The 22,675-nt window shown below is 38.1% G+C and overlaps 1 protein-coding gene across 7 annotated transcripts in view; it reads right to left on the bottom strand.

The window, feature by feature from the left end:
* The window catches only part of TMEM248 (transmembrane protein 248), a 143,324-nt gene that overhangs the window by 75,214 nt on the left and 45,435 nt on the right, over positions 1-22,675 (bottom strand). For 5 of the 7 annotated variants that reach the window (XM_059898222.1, XM_059898218.1, XM_059898216.1 and 2 more), the window contains 3 exons: positions 15,841-16,026; positions 13,360-13,526; positions 473-642 (listed from right to left, as the gene is read on the bottom strand). In XM_059898222.1, coding sequence (XP_059754205.1) covers positions 473-642; positions 13,360-13,526; positions 15,841-16,026 — 523 coding nt within the window. The remainder of the gene's footprint in view (positions 1-472; positions 643-13,359; positions 13,527-15,840; positions 16,027-22,675) is intronic. The other 2 variants (XM_059898219.1, XM_059898217.1) reach the window with 1 other exon arrangement.

The following is a 22,675-nucleotide window of genomic DNA, read 5'->3' as shown; positions in this document are numbered from 1 at the left end:
GGTAACTATATAGTTGCTAAGGTCCCTTTCAATGTTTAAATTTTAGCTTTCCCTTCTCTACCTGAGCAAGGAGAGGAAAATTAAAATTCAATACAAAACTAAAAAAACCTAAAATGACTACTGTTGGTCTAATGATTGTTACTTAGAGTTCAAGGCCTACTATGGCTCTCTTGGCAGTTTACACTATTTACAAGGTGACAAGTTAGGAAGGCTTATTACTAAAGTACACAACACAAGTAGCTCTGATGCCAGACGTTCCATGCGAAGATGATCCAAACACCATTAAGTTGCAGAGGAAAAGTATTAGCCTGGGAGGCGTGTTTAACTTGGTTCAGTGACATTTCTCAGGTAAGTCACTTAACATTTCTGGTTCTTTATTTTCTCAGTTGTAAAATGACAAGGTTGCACTACATTATCTCTGAGACCTTTCCTAAAACCAAAACTCTATGTTTCTAAGTGGTTCTCAACCTACCCTTTTGTAATGCATTGCTTCCAAAAACAGCTTGGTCTGCTTATAGATTTCTTGGCCTGTCTTGTGGAAGGTCTTGAGAAATTCTATGAACTCTTTAGACACTCTATCCGTTTCAATGCTGGTTTGCCGGTTTATAGAAGGACTGGGAGCTTTTGGTTCCTGAATTTCTGCTGGGAAAATTAAACATAGTAAGTTTCATTACACAGAAGAGCCATGCATGGAATTACTTTCAGTATCTAATTTAAGATTATTTAAATTATGCTAAATCAAATTTAAACTTGAATTTAAATTATTTTATGTTTAAATATTTGGATTTTCCTTAAAGTAAGCTAAATCTATTTTATGAGTAGGAAGTACAATTAGATAAAACTGCATATCTACAAGATACTCCTATTCAAATAAAGGTGCTCTATCAGTATCTTCTTAGCCAAAATATATCATGCTTTGATCTATATATTTAATCGTTAACACTGAAATGGCACTGCTATCTTGAACAACTCTCTCAAAGACTGCATGAATTTACAAAACCAGTCAACATGTAAAATAACAATCAGTAGAAGCACAAAAATTATAGATGACTTATGCTAGACAACCTTCCCAAATCCACTTGATTTGCCAAAAAGGCAAAGGCTAATTTATTTACGTGGAGATGAACAATTATTTACCCACCATTCAAACTTCAAGTCATACTGCTCAAAGTGAAAGTATGCATCCCAAGTAGCACAGTGACCATGACAGAGCAGAGGCAAGAGAAGCAAAAAAAAAAAAAACTGTCTAATCAGTTGGCCACACAACTCTTTGCCCTCTTCAAATAAATACACTGAAAGGAAAATAAGACCTTTACACACAGAGATAAGGGTGTTGTAATAGGGTAAGTGCTCTCAGAAAACATGAAATATCACTTGGTCTCTGATCACCTTCTAAGCCTCCTGATTTTGAATTGTGCTCTCTAATGCAATACCTGAAAGGAATTAAAGTATCTCATATACCCACGATCCTTTTCTATACACACACAAAAAAAGATAATTAGGAAGAAAAAGTACCTTTTGTAGGTATTAAAATTTAAAATCAACCTATTACATGCTTTCTCAGAGCAATTTCTTTTTTTTTAACTGAAGTATAGTTGATTTACAATGCTGTGTTAGTTTCTTGTGTACAGCAAAGTGATTCAGTTATATATACATATAAATATATTCTTTTTCGTATTCTTTTCCATTATGGTTTATTACAGGATACTGAATATAGTTCCCTGTGCTATACAGTAGGATCTTGTTGTTTATTTTATATACAATAGTTTGTATCTGCTAATCCCAAACTCCTAATTTATTCTTCCCTTACCCCCTTTCTCCTTTGGTAACCGTAAGTTTGTTTCTATGTCTGTGAATCTGTTTCAGAGTAATTTCTTACAATCTTATTTTTTGAACTTTAGTATCTGAAATACATTTTAATGATGTAGTGGCAATAAAGTTTTAAGATAATAAAAGCATTACCCCTATTAGAGTGACTGGTTTATTCAAGTGAGACAAACACACACAGATCATGTAAAAATATACCTTAACTACATAGGTCAAACTAAAAATTCCACCTCTCACTTCAAAAAAACCTTTTTCCAACATACACAAATCAATGTGATACACCACATCAACAAAAGAAAAGACAAAACCACATGATCATCTCAACAGATGCAGAAAAAGCATTTGATAAAATTCAACATCTATTCACAATAAAAACTCTTACCAAAATGGCTATAGAGGCAACATATCTCAACATAATAAAGCTATTTATGACAAACCCACGACCAACATAATACCCAACGGTGAAATGCTGAAAGCCTTCCTGCTAAAATCTGTAACAAGACAAGGATACCCATTCTTACCACTTCTATTCAACATAGTATTGGAGGTCCTAGCCACAGAAATCAGACAAGAAAAAGAAATAAAAGGTACCCAAACTGGAAGAGGTAAAATTGTCATTATATGCAGACGACATAATACTATACACAGAAAACCCTGAAGACTCCACACAAAAACTACTAGAACTGATAAACAAATTCAGCATGGTAGCAGGATACAGGATTAACATAAAGGAATCTGTTGCATTTCTTTACACTAACAATGAAATATCAGAAAAGTAAAAACAAACAAAAACCCTTTAAAATCACATTAAAAAAAACAAAAAAAAAAACTTAGGCATAAACCTGACCAAGGAAGTAAAAGACTTACATGCTGAGAACTATAAAACACTGATAAAGAAAACTGAAGATAATTCAAATAAATGGAAAGACATCCCATGCTCTTGGATTGGAAGAACTAATATTGTTAAAATGGCCATACTACCCAAAGCAATCTACAGAGTTAATGTGATCCCTGTCAAATTATCCAAGACATTTTTCACAGAACTAGAACAAAAAATCCTAAAATTTATATGGAACTATAAAAGACCCAGAATTGCCAAAGCAATCCTAAGTAAAAAGAACAAAGCTGGGGCATAACCCTCTGAGACTTCAGACAATACTACAAAGCTACAGTAATCAAAACAGTGTGGTACGGGCACAAAAACAGACATATGGATCAATGGCACAGAATAGAGAGCCCAGAAATAAACCCACACACCTACAGTCAATCTTCGACAAAGGAGGCAAGAGGGACTTCCCTGGCGGTTCAGTGGTTAAGACTTCACGCTTCCACTGCAGGGGGCGCGGGTTCAATCCCTGGTTAGGGAACTAAGATCCCACATGCCAAGCAGTGCAGCCACAAAACAAACAAAACAAAACACACACACACACACACACACACACACACACACACACAAAACAAAACAAAGACAAAGGAGGCAAGAATATACAATGGAGAAAAGATAGTCTCTTCAGCAAGTGGTGTTGGGAAAGCTGGACAGCTACACGCAAATCAACGAAGGTAGAACACATTCTCACACCATACACAAAAATAAACTCAAAATGGCTTTAAGACTTAAGTGTAAGACATGACACCATAAAACTCCTAGAAGAGAACATAGGGAAAACATTCTCTGACATAAATCGCACCCATGTTTTCCTGGGTCAGTCTCCCAAGGCAATAGAAATAAAAGCAAAAATAAACAAATGGAACCTAATCAAACCCATAATATTTTGCACAGCAAAGGAAACCAAAAGGCACAAAATGACAACCTACGGACTGGGAGAAAATATTTGCAAACAAAGCAACTGACAAGAGCTTAATTTCCAAAATATACAAACAGCTCATACAACTCAGTAACAAAAAAACAAACCACCCAATCAAAAAATGGGGAAAAGACCTAAACAGACATTTCTCCAAAGAAGACAAACAGATGGCCAAAAGGCACATGAAAAGATGCTCACCATTGCTAATTATTAGAGAAATGCAAATCAAAACTACAATGAGGTACCACCTCACACGGGTCAGAATGGCCATCATTAAAAAGTCTACAGGAATTCCCTGGCAGTCCTGTGGTTAGGATTCCATGCTTCCACTGCAGGGAGCACAGGTTCAATCCCTGGTCAGGAAACTAAGATCCTGCATGCAGCACTGTGCAGCCAAAAAAAAAAAAAAAATTCAATTAAAAAGTCTACAAATAACAAATGCTGGAGAGGGTGTGGAGAAAAGGGAACCCTCCTACACTGTTGGTGGAAATGTAAATTCGTGCAGCCACTATGGAAAACAGTATGGAGGTTCCTCCAGAAACTAAAAATAGAGTTGCCATGTGATCCAGTAATCCCACTCCTGGGCATATATCCAGACAAAACTGTAATTCAAAAAGATACATGCACCACAATGTTCACAGGAGCACTATGTACAATAGCCAAGACATGGAAGCAACCTATATGTCCATCAACAGATGAGTGGATAAAGAAGTGGTGTATATCCACAATGGAATACTATTCAGCCATAAAAAGAAAGAAAGAATGCCATTTGCAGCAACATGGATGAACCTAGAGATTATTATACTAAGTGAAGTAAGTCAGAAAGAGTAAGACAAATACATCACTTATATGTGGAACCTAAAATATGACACAAATAAGCTTATTTACCAAACAGAAACAGACTCACAGACATGGAAAACAAACTTATGGTTCCAAAGGGGAGAGACGGTGAGGGAGGGATGAAGTGGGAGTTTGGGATTAGCAGATGCAAACTACCATATATAAAAATAAACAACAAGGATATAATGTATAGCACAGGGAACGAAATTCAATATCCTGTAATAAACCGTAATGGACAAGAATAATGAAAAAATAAACAAACAAAAAACCCCCTTTTCCCCTCTAAACTGCATATTGATATTAAGTAGTTAGCAAATCAAAATTGCACTTTATAGTTATCTTTCCAAATCACGTATTTGCCTATCTTCTAAAGTATCAGGTGCTTCCTAACTATGATTCAAAATGGAGAAGCCCTGGGACTTCCCTGGTGGTCCAGTGGTTAAAACTCCATGCTCCCAATGCAGGGGGCTCAGCTTCGATCCCTGATCAGGGAACTAGATCCCACATGCCGCAACTAAGAGCCCGCATGCCACAAATGAAGATTCTGCATGCCGCAACTAAAAGATCCTGAGTGCCGCAACTAAAAGATCCCGAGTGCCACAACTAAGACCTGGCGCAGCCAAATAAATGAATAAATAAATTAATTAATTAAATAAAATTAAAGAAAAATATTTTTTTAAGTTATGAAAAAAAATGTAGACGCCCTAAAAGAATTCAATCATATTAAAAGAAAACATAAAGAAGAGAAGAAGGGCACATAAAAACACACTATATGTATGGCTAAAAATACTGTCAAAAGTCAGACAACAAACTGGAAAAAATGTCTGTAAGCTACATCACAAAGGGCTGTTCTCCCTAATATACAAGGACTCCTATAAATACAGAGGAAGAAAAATCCAACGGTTCAATAGAAAAATGCGTGAAGAATACTAACACTGCACAGAAGGGAAACATAGATGGATCTTAAGCATAGGATATACTCAATCTCACACACGGTAACAAATGTGCAAATTAAACCTACTAGTATTGTTGTAGGGCAGAAACTAACACATTGTAAAGTAATTATACTCCAATAAGATTAAAAAAAAAAGACAAAGAAAAACAAACTATTATTAGATGCCATTTTAAAAATTAACAAGTCAACAAAAATCTGAAGTTTGATGTTGATGAGGATATAGGGGAAAAGGCACTTATACTATGGAGGTGGGAATGTAAAATGACATACCTGCAATGGAATGCAATTTGGCAATAATCATCAAAATTAAAAATACATTTATCCTATGACCCAACAATTCCATTTCTGAGAAATTTTCCTCTGACATAACTGCACATGTACAAAATGAAATATGTACAAGGCTACTCATTTTAGTACTTGTAAAAGCAGAGGTCTGAAGATGGCATAAATGGCCACTACGAAGGGACTAAATAAACTTTGGCTTAATCCATAAAGTGGAATATTACGTAGCTTAAAATTTTTAAAGTATCCTTTTTATGTACGGATAAGGAAAGAGTTCTTAAATATACTGCTAAGCTAAAAAAGCAGGGTATGCGTAGTGTGCTTTTATGTAAAATAGGAGGATTGGGATAAGAACAAATGTGTTTATAAATGAAAACAAAAGCAAAGAATGATACACAAACTAGCAACAAAAGTTGTCTGAATATGGGGGAAGGATGGTGGTAGTGGCTGGGAACTAGACGGGTGAGGGACCATATATACCTTTTATTTTTGAGCCATTTGGATGTACTACTTTTTTTTTTTTTTAAGCAAATAAGGCACAATTTAACTCAAAACAAAAACTGGCACATCTTTTCTGAAACATTTTTTTACCAATACGGAAAACCTAAAATTATATTTGACACCCTGTACAATTAGAAAAAATTCTTTAATACTTGGAATTTAATCTTTCACTCAATCTGATAAATTCCACTCCTAGTCGTGATGGAACAACAGGGATTAGGTTTACCCTACTGCCTTAACAACTAGAAAAATCAGACAAAACATACGAAAAAATGGTTTTCAGACACTGGCCAACAGGCAATGGGGAGAGTAACCCCTGAGAAAAGGGGACAAACATGGTAAATCCTACAAGTGCCTCAGCTCACTGCAGGTAGAGTTTTTAGGCCTTGGCACAGGGAGAGGCAACTCAAACAGAGCCTAGCAGACTTGCTGAATTGGGGAAACAATATTTAGAGCTCAAGAAGGCCAAAGTTTGCGTGGCAAAACACATAGAGGATGGGCTGTAAAGAAAAAACTCCAGATAACTGCAGAGGGGTTCCCTTGAATCTCTGAGTACTGCACATGCACGTGAGAAAACAACCCACAACTGGGTAAAGGAGTGGGCAGAACAATCTCCTGAGCACACATGACAGGAAATAATTCATTTTTCCTACTAGCCACGAACAAAGAGTATCAGCAATGGCAAATATGTGGGCAACTATAAAAGACATTTTCTCATTCAAAAATTTACTTAAGGGCTTCCCTGGTGGCGCAGTGGTTAAGAATCCGCCTGCCAATGCAGGGGACACGGGTTCAAGCCCTGGTCCGGGAAGATCCCACATGCCACGGAGCAACTAAGACCATGCACCACAACTACTGAGCCTGCGCGCTCTAGAGCCTGTGAGCCACAACTACTGAAGCCTGCGTGCTTGGAGCCCGTGCTCCACAACAAAAGAAGCCACCGCAATGAAAAGCCTGCGCACCGCAACGAAGAGTAGCCCCCGCTCTCCGCAACTACAGAAAGCCTGCACGCAGCAACAAAGACCCAACACATCCAAAAATAAATAAATAAATTTATTAAAAAAAAACACACACACAAAACACAAAAAGAAGGCAAGAAAAGAGGAGAGAAAGAATTATAGCCAGATGGAATAAATAGAAAACAGAGCAAAATGGTAGGTTTAAGCTCCATCTTATCAAAAATTTCATTAAATATAAGTAGTCTAAATAGCCCTGTGTTTTTAATATAGAAGCAAAGCTTGTATTTCAAGTATAGCCGGTCTGTTATGATTATCAAGCTTTCCATTTTCCAATCCAAACACTCAGTTTTAAAAAGTCTTGCCAGCAGAACAAAATGTGCTCTTGAATTATAATGATAATGTTTAAGCTATCATTCAATGACAATTTTCTACATGGCAGACACTGTGCTTTACTCCACATTCTCATCAACCCTTAACAATTTTGTTATATTCCTGAAACCATATGAAATAATAAATGTACACACCAATAAAATTTTTTTGTTAGGTAGGTGGAATTATCATTTTACACATGAATATAATGAGGTTAGAGGTTAAGTCATTTACGTGAGACATGTTACACAGGTTAAGAAGAAAAGCGGGGATTTAAATCCAGATCTGTTTGACTCCCAAGCCCAAGTTCTTCACAGTCACACCATAATTCCCTCCTATCATTACAGCATATTTATTCCTGTTTAAATTAAGCAACGAGTATCAACTGAGCACCTACTACGTAAGGCTGTCTGCAAGCCAGATGACATATTAAATCCAATTAAATCTTCAATAAAGTAAACCTATAAAAGCAAAATCTTCAAGGGGCTTCCCTGGTGGCGCAGTGGTTAAGAATCCACCTGCCAATGCAGGGGACAGGGGTTCGAGCCCTGGTCCGGGAAGATCCCACATGCCGCAGAGCAACTACGCCCGTGCACCACAACTACTGAGCCTGCGCTCTAGAGCCCACGAGCCATAACTACTGAGTCCGCATGCCACAACCACTGAAGCCCACGCGCCTAGAGAAGCCACTGCAATGAGAAGCCCGCGCACCGCTCGCAGTTGCGCAAAGAGTAGCCCCCTCTCGCTGCAACTAGAGAAAGCCCGCTTGCAGCAACAAAGACCCAACGCAGCCAAAAGTAAATAAATAAATTTATAAAAGCAAAATCTTCAACAAAAAGGCTATTTGAAGGATAGCTGTGAAAGAGTAAACACAACCCAAAAATGTCAATATCAAAATAGAGCGTGATCATGTAGTAAAGATGATTAACACCATTTTAGTACTAAAAACATATTTTGTATCTCAATGTTAAAAAAATTTACAGAAAATCCCACGTTTCTCAGATTATCCAAATAGAATAAGGACAGTTCAGTAGAATATTATAGTTCTTCTGACTTTTTCAGCTGTTTTGACCATAGATGTATAATATGGACTAAAAGGCAGATAGTCTGTAGTATAATAAAAAAATATATATTTGGTTTTTGGCCCAGGGATGGATATTTTTGATCACCAATGGCCAATGATTTGATCAGCCATGCCTACAAAATGAAACCTCCATAAAAACCCTTATATGACAAGGTTTGGGGAGCTTCCACATTGATGAGCGCATCGAGGTGCTGGGAGCAAATGCTCAGAGGGCATGGAAGCTTGGTGCCCCCCTCCCCTACCTTGCCCTGTGCATCTCTCTTCCATTTGGCGGTTCCTGAGTTGTATTCTTTAATAAACCCATAAGCATAAACAAACTGTCCTCCTGAGTTCTGTGAGTCGTTCTAACAAATTATCAAACCTAAGGAGAAGGTTGTGGGAACCCCCGATTTACAGCTGGTTGGTCAGAAGTACGGGTGTCCCCACTCCTGGGGATTGCAACTGGCATCTGAGGTGGCGGCAGTCTTGTGGGGTCCAGCCCTTAACCTATGGAGTCTGTGCTGACTCTGCGTAGTTAGGGTCAGAACAGGACTGACTTGCTGGATATCCAGTTGGTATTGTAAAATAAGAGAAACCACATACTTGGTTCAGGGAAAAAATTTCTCATTGTCCTTATCAATGAAAGTCAGAAGCTGATCATGTTCCAAATACATTATATTCAAAACATTATAAAAGATGATTTTACAAGATAAAAAAATTTTTGGAGTAGACAAGAAAAGGCCATCGAGCTGAGTGTACCTGAGAAATGACTGTAAAAGCAGGCACAATTATAAAACCGGTTCCAAATTCAACCTGGGGAATCGTTACTTCAGTTTCATCTAAGTACCAAAGAGGCCCACATGATTAAAGTAGCAATTCATTAGTAATTCTTCAAATGATGTAATTAACACTATGCTTCAACTTAATTAACATCTGAAATTCGGGTCTTGGGATAGCACTGAATGTAAGAGGATTATAGTTTTGTTTTTTAAAACTTATTTTGAAATAACTTCAAATTTACAGAAAATCTGCAAGATTGTTACAAAGAATTCCTTTATAACCTTTCTCCAGATTTACAAAATTTTAACATTTTGTTCCATGTCTGTGTGTATTATTTTTCTAAATTTTTTCAGAGTAGATTGTATGTTTCACGCGCTTTACCCCTTAGTATGAGTATTTCTCAGCAACAAGGATATTCTGTTGCTAACTGTAGTTATTGAAAAAAAGTATTTGTTTTCTACACAGGATCAAATTGAGGGTCACAGGTTCATTTAATGGTCATGTATACTTAGTCTCCTCTCATTTGGAAATGTTCCCCAGACTTCCTTTGTTTTTTTATGACACTGACAATTTTGAAGAATACAGGCCAGTTTATTTTATTCAATGCACTTCAATTTGGTCTTCTCTACTATTTCCTCATGACTGGATTTCAGGTTATAAATTTTCAGCTTAAATATTACACAATTCATGTTGTGTTCTTCTCAAAGTATCATATCTAGAGGCACAGGATGTCCATTTCCCCCCATCGTTATGTAGCTGCCATTTCTCTACTTGGAATTAATAAATAAGTTGTGGGAGTTAATTTGAAATCATGTTCATAACTTGTTCCTCGGGAAACTCCCTCCTCTCATCCCAGACTTAGCATCCACACTGATGAAACGTGTCTGAATCAATTCTTATTAGGATGACTACAAAATGGTGATTTTCTATCTCCATCACTCCTATATTTATTAGTCAAGATTCTATGGTAAGGTTCTCCTCTTCTTTATTTAATTATTTATCTATTTTATTAGTTGGACTAATGGATTATTGTTTTATTCATGTACACTCCATTTATTGTCTTTATTTATTTTAATACCCAAATTTGGCCAGTGGGAACCCATTCAAGCTGACTTCTGGGCCTTTGACCTGTCCCCAACATTTCTGAGGGGCCCTTCTTTCCCAGCTCAAGTTCCAGAATCAGTCATTTCTCCAAGGAACCTTAATTCACTTCAGTGAAGAATAGTATTTAGACTCTAAGGTCTGAGTAGAAAGATTGGTATTTTAATTCTAAAAAAAAGAAAAGATATTCCTCCTTAGAGCACTGCTTTTAGATTAGTTTGTAAAAGATGTACAAAAGAGTCTACTCTGGGTGACAACATCTATTTGAGCTCCAAAAGAAAAGGGCATTTTGGAACACACGAGCAAGTATTTTGACCTGGCTGACCCCCTATTATTTACTCTAAACTATAGCTCACTCAACCTTACTTTGGAGAGTAAAGAACTAAAAGTAAATTCTCTGAGTCTTTACAGTCAAGCTGTTCCATTTACCTCCTCTGGAGGGACAGCCAATTCTAACAGGAAGTTAAAATAGTTTTCAAATCCCTTAGAAGGTTATTTGTCTTCTATATACTACCAACCTGCCCTGGCTTAAGAGCTTTCTTTCATGCTATCAATAGAAGCAAGTAAAATATTAAGAGCAAGGACATCTTGGATTAACAAAGTGAAATAAAGAATACAGAACACAAAAGGTTTATTGTAGTCTAGAGTCAATAAATTAAGACTGCATTTAGTATAGGCTAACTTTATCCACATGCAAAGACCAAACAAATAATCAGCCTGAAATGCAAAGTTCGCCTGGCAGAGTTACATAAGCAATCTGTGAAACAAAGATCCAACAGCATCCTCTTTTCTAATGCACACACATCAATTTTTTCCCCAACACTTTGAGGTCTTTCTCACCATATGCTTTCTATAGACAAAAAAAACAGCTAAAGATCAAAAAAATATAACGTAAAAACCTATCATTCTAAAGAGAAGAAAAAAGGTAAGAACTATTCCACATAAAAGTTTTTAAGATAAAAATCACTTGAAATTTTTCTTTTAAAGTACAAATCTTCTCTCCATAATATAATGCATACTGTACAGAAGGTCTTAGGACATGATCTTTTTAAATTGCCAAGTATAGTCAATGAATGTATGTGACTATTAAGCACTTCAGTAATAGAAACTTCATTATCTATCTATCTATCTAGATACAGACACAGATACAGTTATAGATAAACACACATATTTCAAGGTCAAGGGATATAATGGAAAAAAGCTTAACCAGGAGTTAGGAGACCTGAGGTCTAATACATCAACTCATTATATGACCCTGGGTAAATTAGTTAACCTTTATGGGCTTTCATACTGTCATCTGTAAAATGTGGCAGTTAGACTGATGGTTTTACAATTTCTTTACTATTTCATCTGTTGTCATAAACCATTTCACCATACATCTATAAATTCATAAGGTTAATGAGACTTTCTCAAAGCAGGAAACAGAATTTAAGCTAAACAGGAATCAATGGCTTTGATCAATACCTTTGAGCCCCTTACTAGCAGAGATTATTTTGTCAGAAAAACAACAGGCATTTTAAAATAGCTAACACTTACTGGAGATTAACTATGTGTGCCAGGTACTACTGCGCTGAACTCTGTACACACATTGGCTCATTTAATCCTCAAGACATGCCTATGATAGGTATTACTGTCCCTCAGAATAGACAGGGCTTAAAGAGCTTAGCTTGTTTAAGGTCACACAGCCAGCAAAATGCAAAGCTGAGACTCAAACCAGGGTGACTCCAGAGCTTACAGTTTTAATCACCCTACTACACTATCTTCTAATAAATAAATCATGAGCCAAATACATTCTTATCAAATACATTTAATCTCTAGCAGGTACTGATTATTTCCCTTCTTACTACTGTAGAGAAAACTGCTGAGTGACAGCCAACCAAGAACAACTCCAAATTAATCACGTGAACAAAAAGATTGTTTAAAGGTTTGTCTCTATTAAAGAGAAGTGCTGTGTTTTTAGATAAGCAATTGTTCCTTTTAATAAAACAAAAAACAATAGTCATTAAATCTGAAAGACCAGAAAAGATCTTAAGGTGTGATATTATTATTATTAATTTTTTTTTAAGGTGTGATATTATTATGCCCCTTCCTTTAAGCAGACCAAAAATCTCATGACAATTACCCCAGGTTGGGGGGCAGGGGGTGAGGGCGTGCAAGGGAGTGTCTAAGAGAACAGCTCTACTGACAGCATCAGTGTTGGTTCCCAGTATCCCTCACCATTTCAATTTACTGCATAGCTCTGATTACCAACATAAAGGTTCAGAGACTAAGCCCTAACAACAGACATTCTTTCTTGCTTCCTGCTAGGCCACTCCAACTAGCCTATCTGCTCACTAGTGAGAATCTTCCTGCTTGTTTAATATGGAATCTTAAGAAGTAGGATGAATAAGGTCAAGTACATACAAGAGTGAGCCTTTTCCTACATGTTCTCTACATAGTATTTCCTCAACACACAGGTTGTCTCTCTAATAAGCTCTCAGAAAACTTCTTTTTTAGACAACTTTAAGCCTAGAAACAGTCATTTCTGATAAGGTATGGATAGTGAGGATATTAAACAAAGGAGAATAAACCACTATCCAAAAATTAAAGGCACAAAAAATAAAACATCCAAACAGATGGGATGGGAATGAATTTTATAAACAAAACTACATATTTTAATTATCTTTATTCCTCCTATAGAGTAAATAAGTTCTCTAAAACACAATGTCCTCCAACCAAAGAGATTTCATACGTCATCTGCACCTCAAACCCAACATCTCAAGTCTGCGTTGATATTCTCTGAACGCTTACAGAAGTTACAAAGCTGAGCCCACGTACACCGTGGATCTACTCTATATCTCTTTGGGCACAAAAGAAAAAAGAGAATCAGAAAATTACCCTTCTTTGATCCAACCCTGGATGAAGCACTGAAGAATTTCTTCACTGTGGTAACCTTGCGGGTCTTCTCATTGGTTTTCTTTTCTTCAAACTTGGAAAATGTGAGGGATTGGGCCCCTTGGCTGCTCTGACTGCTGGCAAAGGCCTCTTCTTCCTCCCGCTGTAGTCTGTAATTCAAGAAGAGGTTAAGTTTAACCCTGATATTCTCCAAGTTCTCCTTGTATCTAAAGGTAATAACTCAATGAATTGGGGATCTAAAATTTGTAGAACTCGAGGCTAAATACACCAAACAGGTCTGAGGTCTCTGATAGGAAGCTCTCCTATGTGCTACTACAAACTTCAAAAGGGACCTTCTCCATGGATCATGTTCATTCAGCAATTGTACTAGTGTTACATAAAGCAAATAAAGTCTAGTCCTTTTCCCTGACAACCTCAAGGTTGGAAGAGAGAAAAAGACAAGTAAATAATTACCACATAATGTAACAGTGCCTATAGTAGAGAGCAAAACCCAAGTGCTATGAGAACATAGGAAAAAATAAACTAAATCTGGTTGTATAACGGTGGTTTTATAATGGTGACATTTAGGCCAGTCTTAGAAGGATCAAGAGGATTCCGCCAAATAAAAGGGCATTCCAGGAAGAAGGTACTACAAATGTGAAGGATGTGGCTTTTGTTGTGGACCAAGTTCGTTCAGCGTAGTCAGATCACTGGCGGTGGGATGGACTATGATGCTGGATGTACAGTTAGGCACCAGGTGGTAAGAAACCTTGACTGCCAAGCCTGCTATAATCCTGGATTTCATCACGTGGTGGGGAACCAAGAAGGACTACAATCCAGTAAGTTACCATTATCTGATGTGTGTTTTAAAGGTAATGCAGGTAGCTGTGTGACAACTTGAGGGGCAGAGAGACTAGGGACAGAGACAATAATTAAGAATATATTACAAAGATTTAAGTGAGAGAAATAAGAACCTGGAAAATAGGAGAGGATGAAATTCAAAACACTTCTCTTAGCTAGAATAAGCAGAACTTGCTTAATTAGTTGTAAACAGTGTGGGAGGTGAAGGAGAAATTAAGAATGACTAATGTTTTTTAGCCAACTGAATAAATAGTGATGTCGTTAATTGATACAGAAGGAGGTTCAGGAGGAACTGCTGGGAGTGGGGATTAGAGTAAATAAAAGCAAGAAATCTGGCCTTGGACCAGCTGAATTTGAGGTATTTATAGTAAATCTCAAAGGCTATCTATAGAACTATGGTTCTCAAAGTGGATTCCCCAGACAGCAGCATCAACATCACCTGGGAACTTGTTAAAAATGCAAATTCTCAAGCCTCACTCCCAACCTATGAGAGTCAGAGATTCTGAGGGTGAGGTTCAGTGACCATCGTTTTTACAAGCTTTCCAGGTGATTCTCATGCCTGTTCAAATATGAGAAAGTGCTGTAGGAAATCTCAAGCAAGGTCGCAATTGGAAGCAGTAAGAAACAGCAACAAAATCACAGGTAGAGGTGTTGGTATGAGAATGGAATAGGGACACATCTTTCTCTGAGACAAAACAGAAGTTAATATAAAGACACTAATTCAGTTTGATAACAGGGGAGAAAGCTAAGGGAATTCATGCCTAGTGGCCTCTACTTTCTTTCTAAAATAGGATCAGCTACAGAGAATATCCGGAATGCAATGGGAAACCCGAGGAAATAGTTAATGTTCTATGTCTATATTTTCTCTCTGACTGACCATGGAGTCACTGAAGGCAGCAAGTGTACTTTATAATACTGAGTTCGTCACAGATGGTAGCAAAGTAATCACTCAACAAATACCTGATTAAATATAAAAAAAACCAGCAAAAGCTGTCAGAGAGCAGTCTTTCTTTTATTGAGAAGCTTCACAGTTTCTAGGATGCTTTGGTAAAGGATTAACATTATTCATGGTATTTTATTAGTTCCTATGCTCACCAGACATTCTATGTTTTAATTTTTATCATAATCATATTTCTGCATAATACTAACAAATGCCATTTTTTTAAAGAAAAGTTAAATTTCCATAATGTAAGGATTATATATACAAATCAACAGGTTTCTGTTATTATGTGCTCATCACTGTGCCAGATGCCATGCTGGATATATTAAAAGGAGGAGGAAAATAATGCTTGATGAAAGTCATGTGCAATAACCTCATTTAATCTTCACCACGAAATATGTTTATCTCCATTCTTCTACTCCAAGGAGCTTACTGTCTTTATTAGAGAACTAAGACTCACGCATCCCAAACACAGAACAATTAAAAGTTAAGACAAAGACAAAATGAAGAAATCACTGAAAGCTACTCATTAAACGCTGAATGAGGGGAAAAAATTCATTTCTCTTAATATTAAACTGACTTGCTGACAGATCAAAACAGAAGAAAAAAATGTATTCTGACAATGACAGAGCTATGTATCCAGTTATACCACTGTTAAACCACCCCTAGTTAAGTCCTTTTACCGCTCTGCTAGTTCCCAATCCTCCTGAATCTGCTTCTGCCTGGCTTTGTGGTACTCCTCCCTCCAGCACTTAGAGCAGAAACCCTGCCAAGCAGGGTTGCCGTAATAACCACATCCTTTCTTGCATAGGAGCTCTGACTGATCCACATGAATTCCTCGGCGTTCAGACTTAAGGCTCATCTTCTTCCTGTTAATCAAAGAGCAAACAAGAAAGTTTTGTTGAAAATGAATTCACTATCATTCTACTTACAGCAAAGCAATTAAGAAAAAAAAATGAATGAGTCTATCATCTTCAAGCTATAATGGAAGAAAGGAGAGAGGGAGGGAAGGAGGGAAAAAGAAAGTTTAAATATTGCAAATTACTGTCATACTAAAGAAGAAACTTCTTATTCCTGCCCAATAATATAAAGAACACTTTAAGAAGGACTAATATTGGATTAAAGACCTAAACAGAAGACATGAAACTATAAAACTCCTAGAAGAAAACATAGGGAAAAACTTCATAACATTAGATTTGGAGACAATTTCTTGGATATGACACCAAAAGTACAAGCATCAAGAGCAAAAATAGACAAATGGGACTACATCAAACTTAAAAACTCCTACACAGGAAAGGAATCAACAGAGTGAAAAGGCAACCTATAGAATGGGATAAAATATCTGCAAACCATATATCTGATGAGAGGTTAATATCCAGAATATGTAAAGAACTCCTAAAACTCAACAACAACAAAAATCCAATTAAAAATTAGCAAAGGCCATGAATAGACAATTCTCCAAAGAAGATGTACAAATAGCCAACATGTGAAAAGATGCTTAATGTCACTAATCATCAGGTAAATGCAAATCAAAACCACAAGGAGATATCACCACACACCTGACAGAATGACTATCATCAAAAAGAACACAAATAGCAAGTGTTGGCAAGGATGTGGAAAAATTGGAACCCTTGTGTACAGTTGGTGGGAATGTAAAATGGCACAGCTACTGGGGAAAACAGTATGGTGGTTCCTCAAAAAATTAGAAATAGAATTATCATATGATCCAGCAATCTCACTTCTGGGTATACACCCAAAAGAACTGAAAACAGGATCTTGAAGAGATACCTGCACACTCATGTTCACTGAGCATTATTCACCACAGCCAAGAGTTGTTATTCACAACATTCAAGCATTATTCACAACATTCACAGCATTATTCACAACAGCCAAGCAATCTAAATATCCATGAAAGGATGAATGTATAAACACAGGATGAACGGATGAAGAAAACATGGTATATACAATGGAATATTATATAGCCTTAAATCACATGCTACAACATGGACGAACCTTGAGAACATTATGTCAAGTAGCCAATCACAAAAAGGCAAATCAAAGACATTATTCCACCTACATGAGGTATCTAAATTAGTCAAACTCTCAGAACCAGAAAGTAGAATGATGGTTGCCAGGGGCTGGGGGAAAGGAGGCAAAGAGGAGTTGCTATTCAATGGGTATAGGGTTTCAGTTTTGCCAGACAAAAAAGTTCTAGAGATCTGTTGTACAAGGTGCACATAGTTAACACTACTGTACACTTTTTTATTTTTTAATTAATTAATTAATTTATTTATTTATGGCTGCATTGGGTCTTCATTGCTGCGTGCAGGCTTTCTTTAGTTGTGGCGAGCGGGGGCTACTCTTCGTTGCGGTGCGCGGGCTTCTCACTGCGGTGGCTTCTCTTGTTGCGGAGCACGGGCTCTAGGGCGCACAGGCTTCAGTAGTTGTGGCACGTGGGCTCAGTAGCTGTGGCTCGTGAGCTCTCGAGTGCAGGCTCAGTAGTTGTGGCACACGGGCTTAGTTGTTCCGTGTCATGTGGGATCTTCCCGGACCAAGGCTCGAACCTGTGTCCCCTGCATTGGCAGGCAGATTCTCAACCACTGTGCCACCAGGGAAGCCCCTGTACACTTTAAAAATGGTTAAGATGGTAAATTTTATGTTATGTGTTTTTTACCACAATAAAAAAAAGATTTTAATATTAAAAAAAGGGGGACTAATAGATTCTTCTTATTTGCTACCATTTTAAACCTGAGGGACAAAGTACAATCTTCTTGAAATACTCTATGTTCTTACTACATTATGTCATTTGGCTCAAAAAGACAACTTCATTTCAACGATATAAAAGTGAATACTTTGTCCCAAATGAGATAATTTAACATTCACCAAGAAAACAAGTGTAATTAAAGCATCAGAATAGAATCTAAACTCCTTGAGATGGCATTCAAGGCCCTACTGTTTGCCACCACTCACTACATGCCTAATATTGTGACAGGTACTCAGTATAATTATTTCTCACAAAAACCAAGGTAGATATTATCTCCATTTTATTAGATGTGAAAATTCATAAACAAAAACACAGGCAACATGAACAATGAAGAAAAAGAGAAAAGTGCTATGAAACCGAGGGGCGGTGGGAGAAGGTGAGGTCATTCTGACTTAGGGAGCATGGAGAGACCACCTGGGCCAGGGAGTGAAGGGTGGGGGATGATGTAGACCTTCAAGAGCCTTGAGTTGAGGCTTAAGAGGGTCTTCGAGCGATGACACAAAAGAGGGAAGACATTCCGGACAGGAAGAACATCTTTTGCAAAACACTCAGAGACAGGACAGCAAACGCAGAACATGAATGATGTGGTATAAGCAGGAGGTAAACAGAAGCAATTACGTGTGAAGTTCAATTATGATGGCTTTTTAAAACTTCAGGCAAGAGCTGGGTTACAGCACTGTTGTTTCAGTGAAAAGGGGAAATCAGGATAGGTGTCTATTTTAAGACATAAAACTTGAGAGGTGGAGTTCTGTTTTCCAGTATGATGAAGTGAAGAGGACAATAAATCCTCTCCACCAAAATCAACTACAAAGACAGACAAAACTTCCTCTCTGCTGATGGATCAAAGTGTGAACCAAGGAATGCATTCAAACTTCAAGCCACCGACCGGCTCTCTCGCATCTCCTGTGTGTATGCACAGTCTTTGTTGGCCAGACAATGGAAGCCTTGCTGGCTAGAGATGTTTGTGCACAAATTCAGTCTTTGAACAAACAACAATCTTTGGCTGAACATTAAGGTATGCAGGCAGACGGGTGACCCGAGAAGGAAATCAAGGATAAAAATAAATATAAGAAAAAAAAATGAAGACAGACATGAGCAGCCGCAGGGTGTGGGGAAGAGAGACTTCACAGGTGTAGTCCAGCTATAAAGCCTAGATGGCATGAGCTAAGCACTATTTTTGAGGATTCTCAAAGGCGAAAGGGAGGAGAAGAATTAAGGAAGAAGACCAGAATTCAGTGTATCACTGAACCCTCGATGAGTTTACCCTTTTTTCCCCTACAGTATCACCAAGCCAACCCAGAAATGGACACCAGGGCCAGAGAGAGCTCCTCTAGCTCTGGCTCAAAGAATGAGAAAGGGAACTCCTAACACTGAGAGGAAATATGAAAATCCCTCCGTTTTCTTGTCTTTTTTCCCCCTCCTTCTCTTGAGCCATGAGCAATCACATGGTGTCCACAGAAGCGGCTGGAATGAGAGACTGCAGGAGCTAAACTCGGAGGAAGGGGAACTATCCATTCCTCCCACTCTCTAGTCTCCTAGACAGTGATGGGAGTACAAGACAGAGTGGGGTAACTAATTCCACAGCTTTCCACCCAGAGGAGAGAAGATGAGCCCCGAGAGAACTTTAAAAATACAGGAGGAATCAATGAGGAGAACTCAAGAAAGCAAGCTGAAAATGTGTGCATGGATCTCATGCTATTCAGGATCAGAGACTAAAATTCACACTAATAGAGACCACTGCACGGGTTTCAGACTGACACACGCAGGAAACAGATCAAAATAGCACTGCGAAGCCTCTGAAAAATGAACCAACATGGGAACCACAGCTCACAGAAGTAGGGTTGGAACCTGCGGCCCAAACTTGGCAGCAAAACTAAAAACTTTTGCTTCTCCAATGACACTGCACGGAAAATGAAAAGACAAACTACAGACTGGAAGAAAATACTCGCAAATCATATATCTGACAAAGGACTTGCATCCAGAACATATAAAGAATTCTGAAAACTCAACAGAAAGAAAAACCACCCAATTAAAAAAATGGGCAAAAGACTTGAACAGACTTATCCAAAGAAGATATACACACTGGGAGACAATTCTCCACGGGTGTCTCACATTTCTGTACAAGAGGCCTTCGTAACAGACTACATCTTCAAGGATGTTTGCATATCTAACATTCTCAGGAGGAACAGATCACTGTCTCCCTCCAGAGAAAGGGCAAGTTTGTTTACTGTCAAGTAAAATAGATATAATGTTTCCCTCCAGGTCAAAAGTCAGGTGGGTTTGTTAGCTGCCCATTATAAAGGATTTGGGTTCCTTAAGCTTAGGTTCCTCAGCTGTGACACCAGCCCCATGGGACTTGGGGACAAGGGTAGCCCACGTGAGATGAAGCTTGTTTTACTGATGTCCTATGAATAATAATAAAGTCCTTTGTCTCCAACTCCAGAGTCTCATGACTTCTTCCAGCATCCATGAAACTGGCAGGCTAACTTGTTACGTTTAAGAGGGTAAAAACCCACGTCAGTCACAGTTCTTGACAACATGGCAAATAAGCACGTGAAAAGTTGTTCAACATCATCATCTGTTAGAGAAATGTAAATTAAATCACCATGAGATTTCACTACACACCTATTAGAATAATTAAATTAAGAACAATACCAAGTGGTAGCAAGGAGGCAGAGCAACTAGAACCCTCCTAGTGGGATGCAAATGGTACAACCACCATGGAAAACAATTTGGTAGTTTCATAAAAAGTTAAATACACTTACCATACAACCCAGCAATCCTATTCCCAGTTATTTCCTCCAGAGAAATAAAACTGATGTTCACTCAAAAATCTATACAAGGGCTTCCCTGGTGGTGCAGTGGTTGAGAATCTGCCTGCCAATGCAGGGGACACGGGTTCGAGCCCTGGTCTGGGAGGATCCCACATGCCGCGGAGCAATTAGGCCCGTGAGCCACAACTACTGAGCCTGTGCGTCGGGAGCTTGTGCTCCGCAACAAGAGAGGCCACGACTGTGAGAGGCCCGCGCACCGCGATGAAGAGTGGCCCCCGCTCGCCGCAACTAGAGAAAGCCCTGGCACAGAAACGAAGACCCAACACAGCCAAAATAAATAAATAAATAAATAGCGTTCCCTTTAAAAAAAAAAAATCTATACAAAAATGTTTCTAGTAACATTATTTATGATCATCAAAAAATGGAAACAACCAAAATATCCTTCAATAGATGAATGAATAAACAAACTGTGTGGTACATCCATGCAATGGAATGCTACTCAGCAAAAACAACAACAAAAAAACATACCCAACAACTTGGATGAAATCTCAAAGGCTTTATGATGAGTGAATGAAGCCAGTTTTAACAGTTTACATACTGTAGGGACTTCCCTGGTGGTCCAGTGGGTAATACTCCACACTCCCAATGCAGGGGGCTCGGGTTCAATCCCTGGTCGGGGAACTAGATCCCGCATGCATGCTGCAACTAAGAAGCCCGCGTGCTGCAACTAAAGATCCCGCACGCTGCAACGAAGATCCCACATACTGCAACTAAGACCCAGCGCAGCCAAAATAAATAAATAAAGTAAATAAAATAAATATTTTTGAAAAAAGTTTACATACTGTATAATCAGGGTTTGTTAGGAATTAGGGTTGGAGAGAGGATGTCTATAAAGGAATAGCACAAGAACTTTTTTAGAGGTGATAGAACTGTTCTGTATTCTGATTATGGAGGTGTTTACATAAATCTATACATGTTTTTATATTCATAGAACTGTATACTCCCCCAAAATTCAACTTTACTGTATGATTTTTTTTTTTTTTTTTTTAATTTGAGAGGCAATTTCTAGTTTGGATTGGGGAAAAGTGCAGAACAGGAGACAGGGATAATGATCAAGAGACAAATACAGTAAGAGGTTATAATAATAGAGGTAATACAGTGGGAATGGAAAGGGGAGGGATGGCAACACACTCTGGCAGTAGGGTCTGTAAGAGTTAACTAACGAGACATGGCAGGGAGACCTGCACGTTTACAAATACTCTTCATTGCCTCTATGAGATTAAAGCCCTCCAAGGACAGGATTTAGATCTGTTGCACTTATCATTTAGTAAATGAGGCTGAGGTAGAAAGGAAGAATAACAAAATATAGCCAGAGTCTAGAATGATAAGTTAAGAAACTTTAAGACCGTCTACTTTCTCCTATTATAATACAGATAAAGACACTGAGACTGAGAAATTATGATTTGTTCAATCAAAAAGGTAGTAAGTGGCAGGGACATCACAAGAGCCTACACTTGTACTAAGTCCTGAGTGCCATCAAACTATTTTGAGAGTCTGAGCTAATCTCACCATCAACATCCTGTGGTCCGTTTCTTCAATTCCAAGAGGAGTAGGCAAAAAGAAATATCTGTTTTTTCCTTATACCAATTCAGTAAGTTTAAAGTTTTTTACACTACAAAGACTATAGCACAGATCTGTTACTAAAATGAACACATTTTAGGGAGTCTACGTAACAAATGTGTCAGCAACTTCCCTTTCCTCAGGGAACTGTTCCCCAAATCTACAAAGGTCAGCTGCCCTGTTTGTATATGGTGCAGTCCCCCCTCCCCCACCACTGCAGGGCCACAGCTGATTGATCCAGAGGTGGACACTTGACCCAAAATGAAGTTTTGGAAATGGGACTAAGTCTGGGCTGTTCTCTTGAATGATGGAGAAGCTGTGGCATGACCACCTTCCAACAAGTGGTCTGAGTAACCAGTC

Source organism: Balaenoptera ricei, chromosome 15 (assembly GCF_028023285.1).
Source record: "Balaenoptera ricei isolate mBalRic1 chromosome 15, mBalRic1.hap2, whole genome shotgun sequence".
Lineage (NCBI taxonomy): Eukaryota > Metazoa > Chordata > Mammalia > Artiodactyla > Balaenopteridae > Balaenoptera > Balaenoptera ricei.
This window is presented reverse-complemented; position numbering and strand designations above follow the sequence as displayed.